Genomic DNA, 19,643 nt, shown 5'->3' with positions numbered 1-19,643 from the left:
TCTCTCTGGCAAGTTAATCCAGGTCCTCATCATATTGGTGGTGTTGTTCCTTTTCATGCCTTTGAATGTTTTTTTTAAATAAGGCCGAGTTGCTAGCTCGACCACTGCTCAACCCAGCACAGATGGAAAGCATGCACAGAGCTGATTGGATTCGATCTCAGGACCATTCGTCTCAAAGTCCACCACCGGCCGACTATCACTGCCGGTGAATCCTCTCTAAATCTCTTGCTGCTTCCAGTTTTATCCACCTATGATATGTTGGATAGTTTCCTGAAGTGTCCCTTATCTGTACCCCTCATCATTTTATCCCTGCTTGCCCTCCATTCCTAGGGAAAAAATGCCCTTGCTTCTTATCCTGTCTGATCAATCTGACTGAACTTTTATTTTGAAGAGGTAACAAAGTATATTGATCACATCTTCCCTCTAGTGCAGAGACTAGAGCTGCAAATGGTACTCCTGATGATATCTGAACGATGTTTCACAAATTGGAGCATAACCTGCCTTTTCTTGTGTTCATTGCATTGACCAATGAAGGCCATTGAACATCAATTTCTCTAACTTTAGTAATTTCTTCCCCCTTCCGTCTCCTTCTCTCTTTTTCTATTCCCCATTTTTGTTCTCCATTCACTCCTTCTGTCGTATCTCAGAATATTTTCCAATATATTCCCTACTACTGACGTTAGGTGAGCAGGCCTGTGATTACCAGACTTTTCCCAAGTCACCGTAAATCTCACTCATGTCCAATGAAGAACCTCACTTGGTACCTCACTCATGTCCAATGAAGAACTAAAAATCTCAGTCAGAGCCCCAGCAATCTCTTCCCTTACTTCCCGTAGCAGCCTGGGATAAATACCAAGTTGGCTTGGGCATTTTGCTGTTAACTGGAGCCGCCTTGGTTAATTTGTCTTGCACTGTAAAGCTTTTCCAATGTCATCAACTGTGGCAATGTGTTACCAATCATATTTTTGAAAGTTGGACTAATGACACAATACAGGGAGGGGAATGCCGACTCAGACCATGAGAGGCCTGCGTCGGGCATTTTCATGCCTTACAAGGCGCAGATTGGAAGTCTGTGTGGGGCGCCACTCCTCGCACAGACTAGAGCAATGTGTGATTAAGTGCCTTGCTCAAGGGCACAAACACGCTGCCACAGCTGAGGCTCGAACTAGCGACCTTGCGGTAACTAGACGAACGCCTTAACCACTTGGCCACATGCTTCACACAATACAGACAATACTGGAAATCTGAACACTTTACCATCTTAAGCAGTCCCTCAAGATGGAAACTAGCTTGCACGCAACTTCAGCAAGACCAACAAATTGATCAGGAAAAGGAAGTCAGGAGAACATACACCAATCCTCACTGAGGGGTTAGTCGTGGAAAGAGTGAGCAGTTTCAAATTCCTGGCCATCAATATTCCAGAGGATCTATCCTGGGCCCAACATATTGATGCAATCAAGACAAACACATGCCAGTGGCTACACTTCATTAGCAGTTTGAGGAGATTTGGTATGTCTCCAAAGATTCTTGCAAATTCTACAGATGTACTGTGGACAGCATTCTGACTGGTTCCATCACCAAGTGATTTGCTGGAGCCAATGCACAGGATTGTTAGAGGCTTCAGAGGCCTTTCTCCGCGCTGATTTGTGGTGATTGTTGAGACCAATGTCAGAACCAATCTCTTCCATAGATGTGGAAGGAGATGGCTGATGGGTGGGTGAGTGGATACATTGAGAGTTCATCTTCTCCTTCCACCACTTACACAGGGCTTCTGGATGGCCCCAGTGCATGAGCCTGAGCTCCTTAATAACATACTGAATCTCCCTTCTCCTTTCTGAGCGATCATGGGCCAGAGGTATAGAGGTAGAAGCCCGAGGGTCAAATGCCAATAGTAGAGATCCAAAGGAGTCATTGTGGCCTGGGACACCAGGGTCTCAGAGGTCCATGTGAGTCCAGAGTCAGGGCCCAAAGCCCAAACCCATTACAATGGACAGCAAATATTTTGGAAGTGTTGCTAGCTCAGAAATATTTTGTGGTTATGATAGACCACTTGAAGCTGAACACAAATATAATTTCAGACTACTTGTATCATGTAGGAATTAGAAGAACAAAAAATTAGCTTGCGTTGAATATAATGCCTTTAGTTGCATTAATGGTACTGATGCTTTGCAATAGTTCAACTTAGCTAAAAATGTTTTGATCATTTTCATTTCTATTAAGTGTCTGAGACTCCTCACTTAAGTGTCCAACAATAATCAGCCAGCATTGATGGATTCCAATTGCCCTGATACCATTTCTTCATGATCACAATGTCCTGGTGAAACCTTTCACTGTGATCGTCACTGACTGTGCAGGGTAAGTCTAAATGGGAATGCAGAAAATGAATCTTTAGTGACATGTCGCACTTCATGGTTTTGTACTTTGAAGCCTGTTGTTAATCAGATCCACGTAGTTTGGTGCTCTGTAGTTTCAACAACATTCTTCAGTGCCTTCCATGTGATTTTTCTGTGGTTCAACTCGAAGTTCTTTGAGCTGACTGTCATTGATGACCGGTTTGACTTGTGGACCAAGAAAAATACTTTCCTTATTGGCATCAGTTACCCTGGGAAACAGCTGTCACAAATATTGAATCCTTCACGGAAACTTTTGTGCCTCGTGACAGAAAATTCCATCCTTGCAGTCTTGAACCCAGTAATTCTACTTCGCCTTTGACAAAACCAAGTCTTTGACTAGGTCATTTAGCTCAGATTGAATTATCCAGTGAGGTTCACTTGACATAAAGGGTTCAAAATCTGTATCAGTATCAGTGTTGTTTTCCATTTTTGGCTCATGCATCATGGCATCTTTGTCTGCCTCCTCTTGATTCTGTGTCTCTGGTGGCTTCAGTACTGAAGACTATCATCATAAGGCACAGGCCTCATAGCCGAAGGGAGATTGGGGTATTCAATGGACTTCTTGTTTTTAGCAGAGAAACCAGACACACTGGTCAGACAGAAGTAACAGTCTGTTACATGATCCTTCTGCTCTCTCCTTATCATTGGGACAGCGAACATCATTGACTTCTGAGTATCTCTGAGCTAAACTCTAAGATCAACAGCGCATGTTGCGCAACAAACGTGAGGAGCCCAGGCTTTGTCTTGGTCACCAATTTTACACCCTTTTACAGGCTTTCTCAGTAAGAGGAGGCATGCTCTGTCTTTGACGTTTAAATGTATACTTCCCACAAATATAACAAAGTATCATGGCTGTTGAAACATCGGTGAGATACTTTGCTATCATAAATACTCCGGAAATAAAATCACATTATTATAATGAGTACACAATATGCTATGCGCATAGAGCATGCGTATCAACGTGATCGCAAATGATATACATGTAAACGCAATGCACAGTACAGTGTGTGTGTGAGATGCTTTTTATAGCCTTTCTGAAACCTGGCCTGCCATGAGCATCTGCCCTGCCTAGTTGTGTCTGGACAAGAGAAAAACTTTTCAACTTACATTTTAATTGACTTGAATTATAAATTGAAATAACATGGCAATTTCAAACAAATGATGTGTGATATGGAAAATTCATGGTGATTTTCATGATCAGAAGCCCAAAATCCATAAGGTGCACCCAATAAGTATTCAGGAAGCAAAATCTTTGTTATCGGCAAGATCGGGGGTCTAATGCCAAAGGACAAACCTGTGATCATCAAACCCAGTGCGAAGTCTGAAGTTGGAGGCCTGATGTTTGCAAGTCTCAGAGTCCAGAGCCAAGGACTGGAGGCCCAGAGGTGGACTGTCCTGGGGTTGGAGATCTGTCTGTATGTGAAGGAGTGAGTTTGTGGGAAAAGGGGTCGGTTATGCTGTTGTCTTATTTTGTTGTTGTTGCTGTTTATGTTGTTCTATTGAACTTGTGGGCATTCTATGTTGGTGTATGGTGACACCTGTGGGCAGCCCTCAGCACATCATTGAGTGTGTTGGTTGTAGCACAAATGACACATTTCACTGTATGTTTCAATGTACATATTATAAATAAATCTGAATTTACTCTTCTCCAAGGGGGTTCTGACCACATCTTTTCTCTGTCTGTTTGGTAATCTCCTTTCATAACAATGTTCAGACTGCAGTGTCTGTATTGAGTCTGGGAACAAGGGAGTAGTCAGACGTAGTGGACAAAGAATAATTAGGGCACTGCTTCTGGGGTTGTTGAAACAAGAGAGGACACTGACGTTGGTTCAATTTTTCTGCCCGTGAATCTGAAGGATATTTGGTCAAGTATGTGGCTGGAACTGAGGGTCAGGAAAATGGGCTGGGTCTATAACCAGTGTTGGTGGGATTTGGTAAACGTGGGTCAGTTGTGTGTGCGGTCAGAGCAGAGATCCGGAGCGTGGGTCAGGTGTGTGATAGAAGTGAGTGTGTCAGGAATTGGGGTAGATTTGTGATCTTCTAATTCATGTGGGTATGTTTGAAAAATCTTTCAAAACTTGGAATAAACCCAAATACTCTGTATGCCCAACAAAATAAAATGCAAAATTTCACTCATTAGAATGGCTAGAACTCTTCGTTTTTTTTATTCCACTTTTTGGAAAACAGTTTCTTTTTTTTTTATTACAGTTAAGTGTTTGAGAAAATCTTTTTCCATTTATGGGTAAAATGAGTGTGGTTACTGTCAACTGCAACTGAATTGAGATCTGTAAAGATCAGAGTGTTCAAAGATAGTTTGGTTTATTATTATTGCTGTCATGGGTACAAAGTACAGTCATTCCACGCATAAGTACATCGAGGTAGTAACAGAAATCAGAATGCAGAATATAGCACAACAGCTATGGGGAAAGTAGAACACAACTAAACAAAGAGCATAAGGCTGTGCTGAGGTCAACTGGAAGATCAGGAATTTATCCTTGGCATATGAGAGGCCCATTCAATGATCTGTTAACAGTGGGATACAAACCATCCTTGAATCTGGTGGTACATACTTTCAGACTTTCCTAACTTTTCCTGGATGGAAAGGGGAGGGTGAAAAGTGAGAGTGACCGGGGTAGAAGGGGCCCTTGATTATGTTGGCTGCTTTCCAGAGGCAGATGGAGTCAATGGAAGGAAGGTGGGTTTGCATGACATCGTGGGTTATGTTCACAGCTAATTATAATTTACCAGTGTTTCCCGTGTCACCACAGTCACCCCACTAACTGTACAACTCACAAACATACCAGGTTAATCAGTTGTGGGTGTGGTCATTTTGAAAATTCTGTGTAGCATTCTTGACGTGATTAAAAGTGTAAGTTCTGTGTGGTTGATGTTTTTAAGACATAGGAGCAGAGTTAGGCCATTTGGCTCATCGAGTCCGCTCCACCATTCAGTAATGGATGATGTATTATCCCTGTCAGGCTAATTCTCCTGCCTTCTCCCCGGAAGCTTTGACACCGTTACTAATCACAAACCTATCAACCTCTGTCCTAAATATACAAAATGACCTGGCTTGCACAGCTGCCTGTGGCAATGAATTCCACAGATTCACCACCCCATGACTGTAGAATTTTTTCTTCATCTCTGTTCTAACTGGATGTCCCCCAATTCTAAGGGAGTGCCTTCTGGTGCAAGACTCTCCCACTATAGGAAACATCATCTCCATACTGACTCTATTTAAGCCTTCCAGTATTTGATAGGTTTCAATGAGTTCCCTCCTCATTCTTCTAAACTCCAGCGAGTAAAGGCTCAGAGCCTTCAAACACTCCTCATTGGTTAACCCTTTCATTCCTGGGATCATTCCCAAGAACCTCCTCTGGACCCTCACCATCGCCAACACTTCTTTTGTAAGGGGCCCAAAACTCTTCACAATATTCCAAGCGCGGTCTGACCAATACCTTATAAAGCCTCAACATTACATTTCTGCTTTTGTATTCTAGTCCTCTTGAAATGTATGCTAACATTTCATTTGCCTTTCTTACCATTGATTCAATCTGCAAGTTAATCCTTAAACAACTCTGCACAAGGACTACCAAGTCCTTTTATTCACACTCTTTGCCTCTTGTCAGTCAGCTAATCTTCTATCCATGCTGGTATCTTTACTGCACTACCATGGATTCTATCTTGCTAAGCAGCCTCCTGTGCAGAACCTTGTTAAAGACCTTCTGAAAATCCAAATAAACAACATCCATTGACTTTGATTTGTCTATCCTGCCTGTTATTTCTACAAAGAATTCCAGCTGATTTAGACCATAAGACATAGGAGCAGAATTAGGCTATCCAGCCCATCAAGTCTGCTCTGCCATTCCATCATGGTTGATCCAATACCCAATCAACCCCATACATCTGCCTTCTTGCCATATCCTTTGATTCCCTGACCGATCAGGAAATGATCATCTTCCACCATAAATACACCCACGGCCTTGGTCTCCACCACTGTCTGTGACAGAGATTCACTACTCTCTGGATAAAAAAGTTCCTCCTCACCTCTGTTCTAAAGGGTCACCCCTCAATTTTGAGGCTGTCCCCACTAGTTCTGATACACCCACCATAGGAAGCATCTTCTCCACATCCACCCTATCTAGTCCTATCAATATTTGGTAGGTTTCAGTGAGATCCCCTCACATTCTTCTAACTGCCAGGGAGTACAGGCCCAAAGCTGCCAAATGCTCCTCATATGTCAATCCCTTCAATCCCGGAATCATCCTCATGAACCTCCTCTGGATTCTCTCCAATGACAGCTCTTCCTTTCTGAGATATGGGGCCTAAAACGGTTGACAATACTCCAGGTGCAGCTGACTAGTGTCTTATAAACACTATCACCTTGCTTTTATATTCCCTTTGAAATAAATGCCAACATTGCATTTGCCTACTTTACCACGGACTCAACCTATAAATTAACCTTCTGGGAGTCTTGCACGAGACTCCTAAGTCCCCCTGCACCTCTGATGTTTCAGCCTTCTCTCTATTTAATTAGTTGTCCGCACTATTGTTCCTTTTAGCAAAATGCATTATCATACATTTCCCAGCACTGTATTCCATCTGCCACTTTTTTTTGCCCATTTTTCCAATTTGTCTAAGTCCTGCTGCAATCACATTGCTTCCTCAGCACTACCTACCCCTCCATCTATCTTCGTATCATCCACAAACTTTGCCACAAAGCCACCATTATACAGGTCATTGACAAACAATGTGAAAAGTAGCGGTCCCAATACTGACCCCTGAGGAACACCACTAGTCACTGGCAGCCAGCCAGAAAAGGCCCCTTTTATTCCCACTCAGTACCTCCTGCCTGTCAGCCGTTCCTCTATCCATGCCAGTATCCTTCCTGTAACGCCATTGAATTTTATCTTGTTAAGCAACCTCGTGTGTGGCACCTTGTCAAATGCCTTCTGAAAATCCAAGTAAAATGATTGAATTTTTTGAGGATGTGACTAAACATATTGATGAAGGAAGAGCAGTAGATGTAGTGTATATGGATTTCAGCAAGTCATTTGATTAGGTACCACATGCAAGGCTTATTGAGAAAGTAAGGAGGCATGGGATCCAAGGGGACATTGCTTCGTGGATCCAGAATTGGCTTGCCCACAGAAGGCAAAGAGTGTTTGTAGACAGGTCATCTTCTGCATGGAGGTCGGTGACCAGTGGTGTGCCTCAGGGATCTGTTCTGGGACCCCTACTCTTCATGATTTTTATAACTGACCTGGATGAGGAAGTGGATGGATGTGTTAGTAAATTTGTTGATGACACAAAGTTTGGGATGTTGCGGATAGTGTGGAGGGCTGTCAGAAGTTACAGCGGGACATTGATAGGATGCAAAACTGGGCTGAGAAGTGGCAGATGGAGTTCAACCCAGTTAAGTGTGAGGTGGTTCATTTTGGTAGGTCAAATATGATGACGGAATATAGTATTAATAGTGAGACTCTTGGCAGTGTGGAGGATCAGAGGGATCTTGTGGTCTGAGTCCATAGGACACTCGAAGCTGCTGCGCAGGTTGACTCTGTGGTTAAGAAAACATATGGTGCATTGGCCTTCATCAATCATAGGATTGAGTTTAGGAGCCGAGAGGTAATGTTGCAACTGTATAGGACCCTGGTCAGACTCCACTTGGAGTACTGTGCTCCGTTCTGGTCGCCTCCCTATAGGAAGGATATGGAAGCCATAGAAAGGGTGCAGAGGAGATTTACAAGGATGTTGCCTGGATTGGGGAGCATGCCTTGTGAGATTAGGTTGAGTGAACTCGGCCTTTTTTCCTTGGAGCGATGGAGGATGAGAGGTGACCTGATAGAGGTGTATACGATGACGAGAGGCATTGATTGTGTGGATAGTCAGAGGCTTTTACCCAGGGCTGAGATGGCTAGCACGAGAGGGCACAGTTTTAAGGTGCTTGGAAGTAGGTACAGAGGAGATGTCAGGGATAAGTATTTTACACAGAGAGTGGTGAGTGCGTGGAATGGGCTGCCGGCAATGATGGTGGAGGCAGATATGATAGGTCTTTTAAGAAATTCCTGGACAAGTACATGGAGCTCAAAAAAATATAGGACTATGGGTAATCCTAGGTAGGACACGTTTGGCACAGCTTTGTGGGCTGAAGGGCCTGTATTATGCTATAGGTTTTCTATGTTTCTATCTTTCTAAATGATATCCACTGCCTCTCCTTTGTCCAACCTGCTTACTATTTCCTCGAAGTTCTGACAGATTTGTCAGGCAAGATTTCTCTTTACAGAATCCATGCTGACTTTGACTTATTTTATCATTTGTCTCCAAATACCCCAAAACATTTTCCTTAATACTAGACTCCAACTCTTTCCAAACCACTGAGGTTAGGCTAACTGACCTAAAATTTCCCTTCTTTTGCCTTCTTAAAAAGTGGAGTGATATTTGCTATCTTCTAGTCCTCTGGAACCATGCCAGATTCTTGATTCTTGAAAGGTCACAATCAGTGCATCCATTATTTCCTCAGCAACCTCTCTCAGGGCTCTGGGATGTAGTCCGTCTGGTCCAGATGACTTATCCACTTTAAGACCTTTCAGTTTACTTAGCACTTTTTCCTTTGTATAGCAATGGCCCTCACTCCTGCTCCCTGACACTCATGGACCTCTGGCACTCTGCCAGTGTCTTCCACAGTGAAGGCTGGTGCAAAGTACTTGTTAAGTTAAACTGCCACTCCTTTGTCCCCATTGCTACCTTACCAGCATTATTTTCTAGTTGTGCAATGTCAACCCTCTTTTATTCTTTATATAACTAAAAAAACTTCCAGTGTCCTGCTTTATATTATCGGCTAGTTTGCCCTCATATTTCATCTTTTCCCTTCTGTGTCAGGCAAACTTTTCCCTTGAGGAAACCATGCTGACTACGGCCTATTTTATCATGTGCCTCCAAGTACCCTGAGAACTCATCCTTAATAATGGACTCCAATATCTTTCCAACCTCTGAAGTCAGATTAACCGGCCCATTATTCCATTTTTTTTCTGTCTTGCTCCCTTAAAGAGTGGAGTGAGATTTATAATTTTCCAGTCCTTCAGAACCATTCCAGAATCTAGTGATTCTTGAAAGATTATTACTAATACCTCTAAAATCTCTTCAGCTACATCTTTCAGAACCGTGGGATGTAGTCCATCTGGTCCACGTGGCTTATCTACCTTCAACTCCTTCAGCTTCCCAAGTACCTTCTTACTAATAGCAATGACATGCACTTGTGCCCCCTGACACTCTTGCATTTCTGGCATTCATTCTGCTAGTGTCTTCCACAGTGAAGACTGATGCGAAAGACTTACTAAATTTGTCTACCATTTCTTCATCTGTTATTTCTTTGTCTGCCATTTCTACTTCTTGAGTGTCAATTTCCTGTGGTCCAATACCTACTGTCATCTCTAGTACTCTATATCTCTTTAAAAAAACTTATTGTTTCCTTCCTATTTTTTTCTTTTTTCTCTTTATATTTGCCTTCTGTTGCTTTTTAAAAGCCTCCCAATCCTCTACCTTCCCGGTAATTTTATTTGCACTCTTTTGTTTTTATGCTGTCTTTGACTTCCCTTGTCAGTCTTATCCTCCTTTTTGAATACTTCTTCATCTTTGGGATGTATATTTCCTGCACCTTCCAAATTGCTCCCAGAAACTCCGTCCATTGCTGTTCAGCAATCATCTCTACCAGTGATCGCTTCCAATCAACTTTGGCCAGCTCTGATCTTGTGCCTATTTAGACCCTTTTACTCCACTGTAATACTGATGCATCCAATTTTAGTTACTCCTTCTCAAACTGCAGGGTGAATTCTATCATATTATGATCACTGCCTCCTGAGGATTCCTTTACCTTAAGGTCCCTAATCAAATATGCATCCTAACATAACACCCAATCCAGATTTGCCATCCCCCTAGTGGGCTCAACTACAAGCCGCTCTAAAGAGCCATCTAGTGCAGTGGTCCCCAACCACCGGGCCGCAAAGCATGTGCTACCAGGCCGTGAGGAAACGATATGATTTGGCTGTATGAAACGATATGAGTCAGCTGCACCTTTCCTCATTCCCTGTCATGCCCACTGTTGAACTTGAACGGACGCAAGGTCATTACGCACGCGAGGTCATCAGTCGGTCCTACAACTACTCGATGAGTTAAAAAACAAACGTCGCTTGAGAGTTTCTTTGGAAGAGTTGGTAGGGGAGAAAGGCCTAACGATGATAGTAACGCAGAGACAGCTGAGGCCGAGACTGCGAAAAAAAAGCTTCCTTCAACAGAAAATACGATGAGTCGTACATAAAATATGGCTTTAATGCGACCGGTGACTCGCACGCTCCAAGCCCCCTGTGTGTGATATGTGGAGACAAGCTGTTTAATGAGGCAATGAAGCCCTCAAAACTGCTTTGGCACCTTGAGTCCAAGCACCCTGCACTTAAAGACAAACCCGATGAGTTTCTTGAGCAGAAAAAACGTGAGCAAGCGGGACAGAAGCAAGTGCTGGGAGCCACCAGCTCCACAGATGCTGCTGCTCTGAGAGTGTCGTACTTTGTGGCTAGCCGTATTGCTAAGGATAAGAAGCCTTTCACTGTCGGTGAAGAATTGATTCTGCCTGCTGCCAAGGACATGTGCCGTGAACTGTTGGGAGAAGCTGCAGCCAACAAGATGGCACAGGTTTCTCTTTCAGCTACCACAGTTTCAAGGAGAATCGATGACACAGCGGAGGACATCGAAGCACAGCTGTTGGAACGGCTTAACGAGTCACCATGGTATGCTATCCAGGTCGATGAGTCTACCGATGTCGACAACAAGGCAATACTGCTGGTTTATGTGCGATATATATTTCAAGACGATGTGCACGAGGATATGTTGTGTGCACTGCCGCTGCCAACTAACACAAATGGGGCAAAACTATTCAAGTCTTTGAATGACTACATGTCAGGCAAACTGGACTGGTCATTCTGTGTTGGAATATGCACAGACGGGGCTGCAGCTATGACTGGACGGCTGTCTGGTTTCACTACCCAAGTTAAAGAGCTTGCTCCTGAATGCCAGTCTACACACTGTGTCATACACAGGGAAATGCTGGCTAGCCGAAAAATGTCACCTGATCTTAACAGCGTATTGAATGACGCTGTTCAAGTTATCAATCACACCAGAGCAAAGGCCCTTAACTCGCGTCTGTTTGAGCAGCTTTGTGAGGAAATGCATGCAGAGCACAAACGCCTTCTGTTACACACTGAAGTCAGGTGGCTATCAAGGGGGAGAGCCCTGGCAAGGGTTTTTGAGTTAAGAGAGCAGCTACAGAGATTTCTTTCAGGAAAAAAGTCACCACTGGCAGCACACTTCAGTGACGAGGAGTGGGTAGCAAAACTCACTTATCTGTGTGACATCTTCAACCTGCTCAACGAACTCAATTTGTCACTTCAGGGGAGAATGACAACTGTCTTCAGGTTGGCAGATGAAGTGTCTGCTTTCACAGCCAAACTGGAACTGTGGGGACGGCGAGTGGACAGGGGCATATTTGACATGTTCCCAATATTAGCTGGGAATTTGGGAGAGACTGAGGCTGCACCGTCCTTCTCACAGCTGGTGCGCGATCACCTATCTTTGTTGTCGACAGAATTCGAGCGTTACTTCCCAAAAACAAATGACCCAAGACGTGCAAAGGAATGGGTCCGTGACCCATTATGAATGTCCCCAGTGAATCATCCATGTCAGCGTGGGAAGAAGATCAACTCGAGCTTGCAAATGACAGTGGGCTGAAAAGTATGTCTGACATAACACCTCTGCCGGCGTTCTGGATCAAAGTCAAGGCTGAATATCCTGAGATAGCCAGGAAAGCACTGAAAACGTTGCTTCCATTTCCAACATCATATCTCTGCGAAGCGGGGTTTTCTGCAATGAATGCAACGAAAACTAAATTGCGGAATAGACTGGACATAAGGAACCCCCTTCGAGTATCACTGTCTCCCATCACCCCTCGATGGGACCGTCTTGTTGCAGGGAAACAAGCCCAGGGCTCCCACTGATTCAGCGATATTGGTGTGTTGCAATGATTTTATATGTTCATACAAGGAAAATATGCGCTATGTGTTTAATATTCAAAACGTTACTTAAAATGTTATGATGCTATTGACTTATAAGTGATTTACAATTGACTTAGTGTTGGCGCGTGGCCAACTGGTTAAGGTGTCGGTCAGTGATCTGAAGGTCACTACTTCAAGCCTCAGCTGAGGCAGCATGTTATGTCCTTGAGCAAGGCACTTAACCACACATTACTCTGCGACGAAACCTGTGCCAAGCTGTATCAGCCCTAGTGCCCTTCCCTTGGACAACATCGGTGGCATGGAGAGGGGAGACTTGCAGCATGGGCAACTGCCAGTCTTCCATACAACCTTGCCCAGGCCTGTGCCCTGGAAACTTTCCAAGGCGCAAATCCATGGTCTCACGAGACTAACGGATGCCTATAAGAAGATTGACTTATCACTCTACTCATGCGAGGAAAATATGTGCTGTTTGTTTAATATTAAATTTGTTAGATAAACTCTTTTAGAAACGAAATTGAGTGTATTAGCCACTTATAAGTGACTTATAGTTGACTTATCACCTATATTCCGGTTGTGATGAACACCCTCCCCCGTCGGCCAGTCCGCATGAATATTGTCAATATTAAACCGGTCCGCGGTGCAAAAAAGGTTGGGGACCCCTGATTTCTAGGAGACATCCTACAAATTCCGTCTCTTGGGATGTAGCACCAACCTGATTTTCCCAGTCTACCTTCATACTAAATCACAGCATTGCTCTTTTAAATGCCTTAACTATCTTCTGTTGTAATTTGTAGCCCACCTCCACTGCAGCTCTTATCTACCACCTGATCATTCTCCCACATGAGCTGTCGGTCATCCAGCTGCAGCTCCTGTTCCTTAACACGGTCTCTAAGGAGCTGCAGCTCGGTGTACTTCATACAGATGTAGTTATCAGGAAGACAGGAGTTCTCTCAGAGTTCCCACATCTCACACAAAAAAACAGAACACTAACTCTGGAACCATTCCCAGCATTAGCTATGTATTAACAAAAAATAGAAACTGGTAGAAACTTGCTTAGTAGAACTGCCTGTTCTATTGAGCCAAAGCTTGGCCATTTTCACACTGTCCCCTCAAGTAATGGCTGCTCCACTTACACCTCGCTTCTTTTTCTTGGCTCCTGCCAAGTGCTTAATAGATCATTATGAAAGCACTGAAAGCACCTGAACTCTCTTTAAATCCCTTGCTGCGTCACCAACAATGACCTCTCATGCTGTCTGCAGTCTGCCATTGATTTTCCATCAGTGAAGAAAAATACTACAAGTGATGTTTGTGGGGAGGTAGAGGTGGCGTGTTGGTTAATTCTTTTTATATAAATTTTAAACTTCAAATGAGCAATACATGGCAAAAGTGACATTAGTTTGGGGAAAAAAAGGTAAAACAGTATTTATATGATTAAATCAAACCTGCAAGTGCAGAAAGCAGTTAAAAAGGCAAGTGGTGTGTAGGTCATTAATACAGGATGTCTTACTACAACTATACAGAGTCTAGGTGAGCACACACTCAGGTTATTGTCTTCAGCTTTGACTTTGGTGTCTGCGATGAGATGTACTTCTCCTGAAGAGAGTGCACTGAAGGTTCACTAAGCTGGGATGAAGGGACTGTTTTATGAGAAGAGATTTTCATTGATTTATTGTCACATCTGCCAAGATACAGTGAAGAGCTTTTGTTTACATTCCATCCAGATAAATCATTCCATAGATGAGTGTGTCAAGGTAGCACAAAGGGAAACAGAATGTGGAATATAGTGTTACAGTTACAGAGGAAGTTCAGTACACTGCAAGGGCCATAGCAAGGTAAACTAGGAAATCAATAATTTATCTTTCAGTGTATGAGGGGTCTGTTCAAGAGTCTGACAGAAGGCCTGGACGCCGTGCACTTTAATTCCCATTCCAACACGTCAGTTCATGGCTTCCTCTTGTGCCAAGATGAAGCCCCCCTCAGGGTGGAGCGGCAAAACCTTATATTTTATCTGGGTAGCCTCCAACCTGAAGGCATGACTATCGATTTCTCCTTCTGGTTTAAAAAAATTCTCTCCTCCCTTCCCCATTTTGATCTTTTACCTCTTCCTACCTGCCTTTTCTCCCTGGGTCCCCTTCTTCCCTTTCTCCCTGGTCCACTCCTATCACATTCCCTCCTCTCCAGCCCTTTACCTTTCCCAGCCTCCTGACTTTTCCTATCACCTTCCAGCTATCCTCCTTCCCCTTCCCCCAGCTTTCTATTCTGGCATCATCCCTCTTCCTTCTCAGTCCTGAAGAAGGGCTTCGGCCCGAAATGGCGACTGTTTATTCAGAATGCTGTTTGACCCCCTGAGCTTCTCTGGCATTCTGCATGTGTTGCTTTGTCTTTCCAGCATCTGCAGACTTCCTCATTTTTATTTCAGGTGTCTGCTGTTGACGGGCCTCACAGAGAATGGCGACCACAGATCTACAGAAGGTGCACAGATATCCTCTGGCTTATTGTCTTCTTTCTCTTCTGGGTTGGAATGGTGAGTGTGTTGCAGTGAGAAAAAGAAGGAATGATTGAATTGATTAACCAAAAGTTGCAGCTTGGTTTAAGTACATGGAGTGATCATTGAGACCAAATAGCTTAACCTCCTGAGTTTAAAACCTTCCCGTATATTAGTTTCAACACAATCTTTGAGTACACACCTGGTAAGTTAGTAGCTTTATGGTGACAGACAGCCGATGATCCCAGGGGATGATGCGTTTGCGCCTCTGGTGGACTGTGTCCTCTCTTGGACGCAAGCCTGGGTGGGAAGATTTGAAAAACTGGTTGTTGCCCATGTAGTGGGCTCCCCCTCTCCACGTCACTGATGTAGTCAAAGAGAAGGGCAAGCGCCCGCCCATGCACTGTGGCACCAGTGTCATCGCAGAGGTTGCCAGAGTGAAGTTGTAAACAACATTAGGGACCCTGGCAACGGATTTTTTCCTCAGGGTTTACTCCTGAACTCTTTCCCATGGGTGGATATGGCCACAAGGAAACAGAGGTTTAAAATCAGAGCGGGCTGCCGTCCAAGGCTGACGAGCCCCACCTGCCCAAAGCAACTGGTTTTGAGGTGCCAGTGGTCCGCCTTTGCCCCTTTCTCTTGTCAGTAGAAACAGTTCTGCCGGGCCTAGTATCTAAGCCACACGTGTGAAGGCCAAGAGTTGAACTTGGTTGTCAGAGGTTGTTAGAGTCACCGCCATTTGGAGCACTTTATAGGTAGTGGGAGCTTATCCCCACTACCAGCCCCAGCTATGACAACCTTAGCTTTATAGTACATTTTTAAGCTATATACCTGCCTCCAAGCACTAGGCTGAACTACAGCCATGGTAATGGCCTGGAGTCACTGAGTTTGTGTTAGCTTCAGTTATGTGCCTTTCTTGAAAATAATCATTGACTAAAATAAGCCAAGATGAGGCTGACAAACAAAAGAAAATCTGTAGATGCTGGAAATTCAAGCAACACACACAAAATGCTGGAGGAACTCAGCAGCCCAGGCAGGATCTGTAAAAAAATAAGTACAGTCAATATTTCGGGACGAGACCCTTCAGTGAGATCTTTCAGTCCTGCTGAAGGGTCTCAGCCTGAAACGTCAGCTGTACATTTTTTCCATTGATCCTGCCTGGCCTGCTGATTTCCTCCAGCATTCTGTACGTGTTGCCAAGGTGAGGCTGAATTCACTACAGTTTAGTATCACCATGACCACTTTGATCATTTTGCACTGAAGAGAGCTTGGTAATTTTTAATCTGTTTGTGTTCTTTCTTGTAAAAATTGTGTATGATTTATGTTTTTCTTGTGAATGCTGCTTAAATAATGCCATGTGCCCATGACACTGCTGCAAGTAATTTTCTCATTGCACCTGTACACGTGGACTTGTGCAGATGACAATAAACTTGACTTAGACTTTGAACGGACTGGCTGATGGGGAATATTTCCCAGGGACACTTGAGATGGAATTGGCAGTGAAGCTGCATCGAAGTTCAGGAGAGAGCAGCTGGATGCATTTCACATCTGGCCCATTACCTTTTTTTAATCCCCGCGCCCCCCCCCCTGTTTAGTTTAATCCCCGCCCCCCCTCATTTTGTTTAGTTTGGCATTCAGAGCATTTGGGTATATTCCAAGCTTCAGTCCCTGGGAGTTGACGGCAACTTGCTTCCACTCTGGTTCTGTGGGCTGTCATGTTGCTGGTGAGGCTAGCGTGACCTGCAGGATTTGGCCGCAGGTGAAGCAGAAAGCGCACGACAGTGAGAGCAGTGGGTGCCTGTGTTTGCTGGGTATTCTGTCCACTTTTCTGCTTGACCTCCGTCACACAGTCTAGAGATGCACAACGCATGCCTGGGTGTTCCTCCTCCATTCTGATCCGCCTTTAGCCAGGGATTCAGATTCGTAATGGAACTGGTTATACAGAGAGCAAGACCTTCATTTAATTCGAGTCTCTCTTTGCAGATGTGTAGCTCAGAGGACACACAGGACGGAATTCACAGGATAACTGTGATTAAATCATAAACTCCGCAACTCCAGGCCATTAGCAAGGCTATAACTCGGCCTAGTGCTTGGGGCAGTTACTGTAGCTTAATAATGTACAATAAATCTGCTGGCTTCCCAATTGTGCACTCAAAAACTGAGCTGAAACTATTATGAGTAAGGTTTTCAACTCGGGGTTAAACTGTTTAAATGTGGAAAAAGTAAGTACTTGAAATATTTGAATTACTTATTTTACAACACTTTATAGGATTTTAATTTTTTTTTTGTATGTCTCAGATTATTGGAGGCATTTAAACACCTTGTCAGCTAGTAGAGCCCTTGGATTGAGATAGTCAGATGTACCTACCACCTCTCCACCCATCCACCATCATTGTCAGTCTGGACCAGTGGATAGCTTTCGATGTCCTTGCTTGTTAGTCCATTTCCCATCTGAAGTAATGGTCCTTTCCCATATTTATACATCGTGGGAATCACGATGTATTTCTCATGTGATGATAGGGTCAATATGTACACTGCACACAGGCAGGATTGAATGAGTCATCCAGACTCTAAGGTAGCAACTCTACTTGCTACACCACTGTACTGCCCTAGGGTCAGACGCCACCAGTTTTTTACTCTGCCCTCTTTAGTACCTTTGATTCTTCTGCGGATGTGGTGACTCCTTGTCATCGATGCAGATAATAGAAAAGAGAGGTCTGCAATAGACCTGATGCCAGGCAGGTTGCATTAGTGCAGGCTGCATGGGCCTTTGCCAATAGCAACACCAAATTGGTCAGCAGTTTCCATCTTTGTGATCTCTACTCAATCTAACTTCCTTTTATTTCCAGCTCCAGCCTTTCCATGAAAGCTGGATTGAATAGAAGTCACAGAAACCCTATTGAAATCCAAAATAAATTGCTGCTGTTGATTTAATCCACTCATCATCAAAAGCCAAATTGAGAAGACAACCCTTTCGGCGTTTGCTTTGATTATTTATGCATGTTCGGGTCTTGTCACTAGGTAGGCACCATCACTTTACCCCAAATAGACAATAAGCTTATTGTCCTCTGACTTTCTGAATGATTTGGTTTAAAAAAAACCTTCTATAATTTCAAAGAATATTGAGATATTATTATAAATATGAAGACACGCAGTCCCCTTTTATTGTCATTTAGTAATGCATGCATTAAGAAATGATAAAAATGTTTTTCCAGAATGATATCACGAAAACACATGACAAACTGAGTTAAAAACTAACAAAAACAACATAATGATAACATATAGTTACAACAGTGCAAAACAATACTGTAATTTGATAAGAACAAACCATGGCACAGTAAAAGTCTCAGATTCTCTCGAAAGTCCCATCATCTCACGCAGACGGTAAACCTCCAGCGCCGCCAACTTGCTGATGCAGCATCCCGGAAGCATCGGACCACAGTCCGACTCCGAGTCCACCCGAAAAACTACGAGCCTCCGACCACCTATTCGACACCGAGCACCATCTCTGACGAGCGTTTCGACCCCGGCCCCGGCAACAGGTGATACTTGTATTCTTACAAGTATCTCTATTTGTCTCCAGCTCAGGCCTTGAGCACAGTTTCACTAGTTTACGTGTTGAGTTTATATAGTAATCGAATAGTTTTAGGCTGTCAAAAGTCCTGCCTTTATTGATAATTGTGTTATGTTCTACAACCTGCTCGAACCAATATGACCACATCCGTAAGCCCTAAGAAAGGAGCATTTTTACCCCGCCACCTAGACACTACTGTAAAATCAGTAGGATGAAAGTTGGTCAAATTCAGTGGTGCAGAGATTCCATACCGTCCAAATCACTAATAACAGGGGGCAAAGGTTAAAAGTCATCCTTTCTCCTTTGAAAGCTCTATTGTTGGAAAATGATTTATGCATGATTGAATCTCCGCTTCTTCCATACAATTATATAGTGGTTTGTGGACTTGTTGGGACTCGACAATTTCCTGCGGTGTGTGTGTGTAGAAGCACAAAAGTATCTGAACAACTCAGTTACACTTCCTTAATATTTGTGTAATTATCCTTTAGTGCAACGGTCATGTAACCTCTCCCAGTATGCAAGTGTAATTTTCTGCATACCATCAATTGTGATGGTTTTATTAACCAGATTAAAAGCCACTAGTTTAACAGCTAAATTGGAAATGTTCTTATGTTCAAAGTTCACATTAAATTTATTATCAAAGTATGCATACCATGTACAACCTTGTGATTCATCTTCAAGGTTTTCCACACGCGTTTACTTTTCACCTACCTGTGTAAACTGAAGGACCATTTTGAAATTCTTCAGACATTCCTGGTGGGAGTGTTTGGAGAGGAAGGAACCTGAGATCGAACCTTTCTGCTTTGGGCCCCCTCCTCTTCCTGGCAGTTCGGATCACTATTTCCACCCTTCCCTCACTCCAACCTCATTTATGGTGAGGTTCCAACTTGTTCCACTTGGCGCATTCTGAGTTATTGCACTTAGGTGACACCATGTTTCTCCATTATTCCTGTGGAGGAGCACGATGCCGTCCAAGCACAGTAACATGCAACACGATGCTTTACTGAACCAGATACTGTATTTTAGCAGGAAAATTTTGAATCCTTTCTTGAGCTGGACATAATGCAAAAGTTGTGGGAAGAGACAATAGGATAAATTTAGATTAATCTAGGGCAGATTATGTCATGGGA

At 43.6% G+C, this 19,643-nt stretch overlaps 1 protein-coding gene across 5 annotated transcripts in view; it reads left to right on the top strand.

Annotated features, from left to right (window-relative positions):
• Positions 1 to 19,643, top strand: part of LOC134354999 (choline transporter-like protein 3) — a 474,552-nt gene that overhangs the window by 312,210 nt on the left and 142,699 nt on the right. For 4 of the 5 annotated variants that reach the window (XM_063064614.1, XM_063064613.1, XM_063064612.1 and 1 more), the window contains one exon: positions 14,874 to 14,978. The exons of the other annotated variant lie outside the window; for it this stretch is intronic. In XM_063064614.1, the coding sequence (XP_062920684.1) occupies positions 14,874 to 14,978 (105 nt within the window). The remainder of the gene's footprint in view (positions 1 to 14,873; positions 14,979 to 19,643) is intronic. 5 annotated transcript variants of the gene reach the window in all.

Source organism: Mobula hypostoma, chromosome 12 (genome assembly GCF_963921235.1).
Source record: "Mobula hypostoma chromosome 12, sMobHyp1.1, whole genome shotgun sequence".
NCBI classification, from domain to species: Eukaryota; Metazoa; Chordata; class Chondrichthyes; order Myliobatiformes; family Myliobatidae; genus Mobula; species Mobula hypostoma.
Note: the sequence above shows the minus strand (reverse complement) of the source record. Positions and strands in the feature narration are given on the sequence as shown.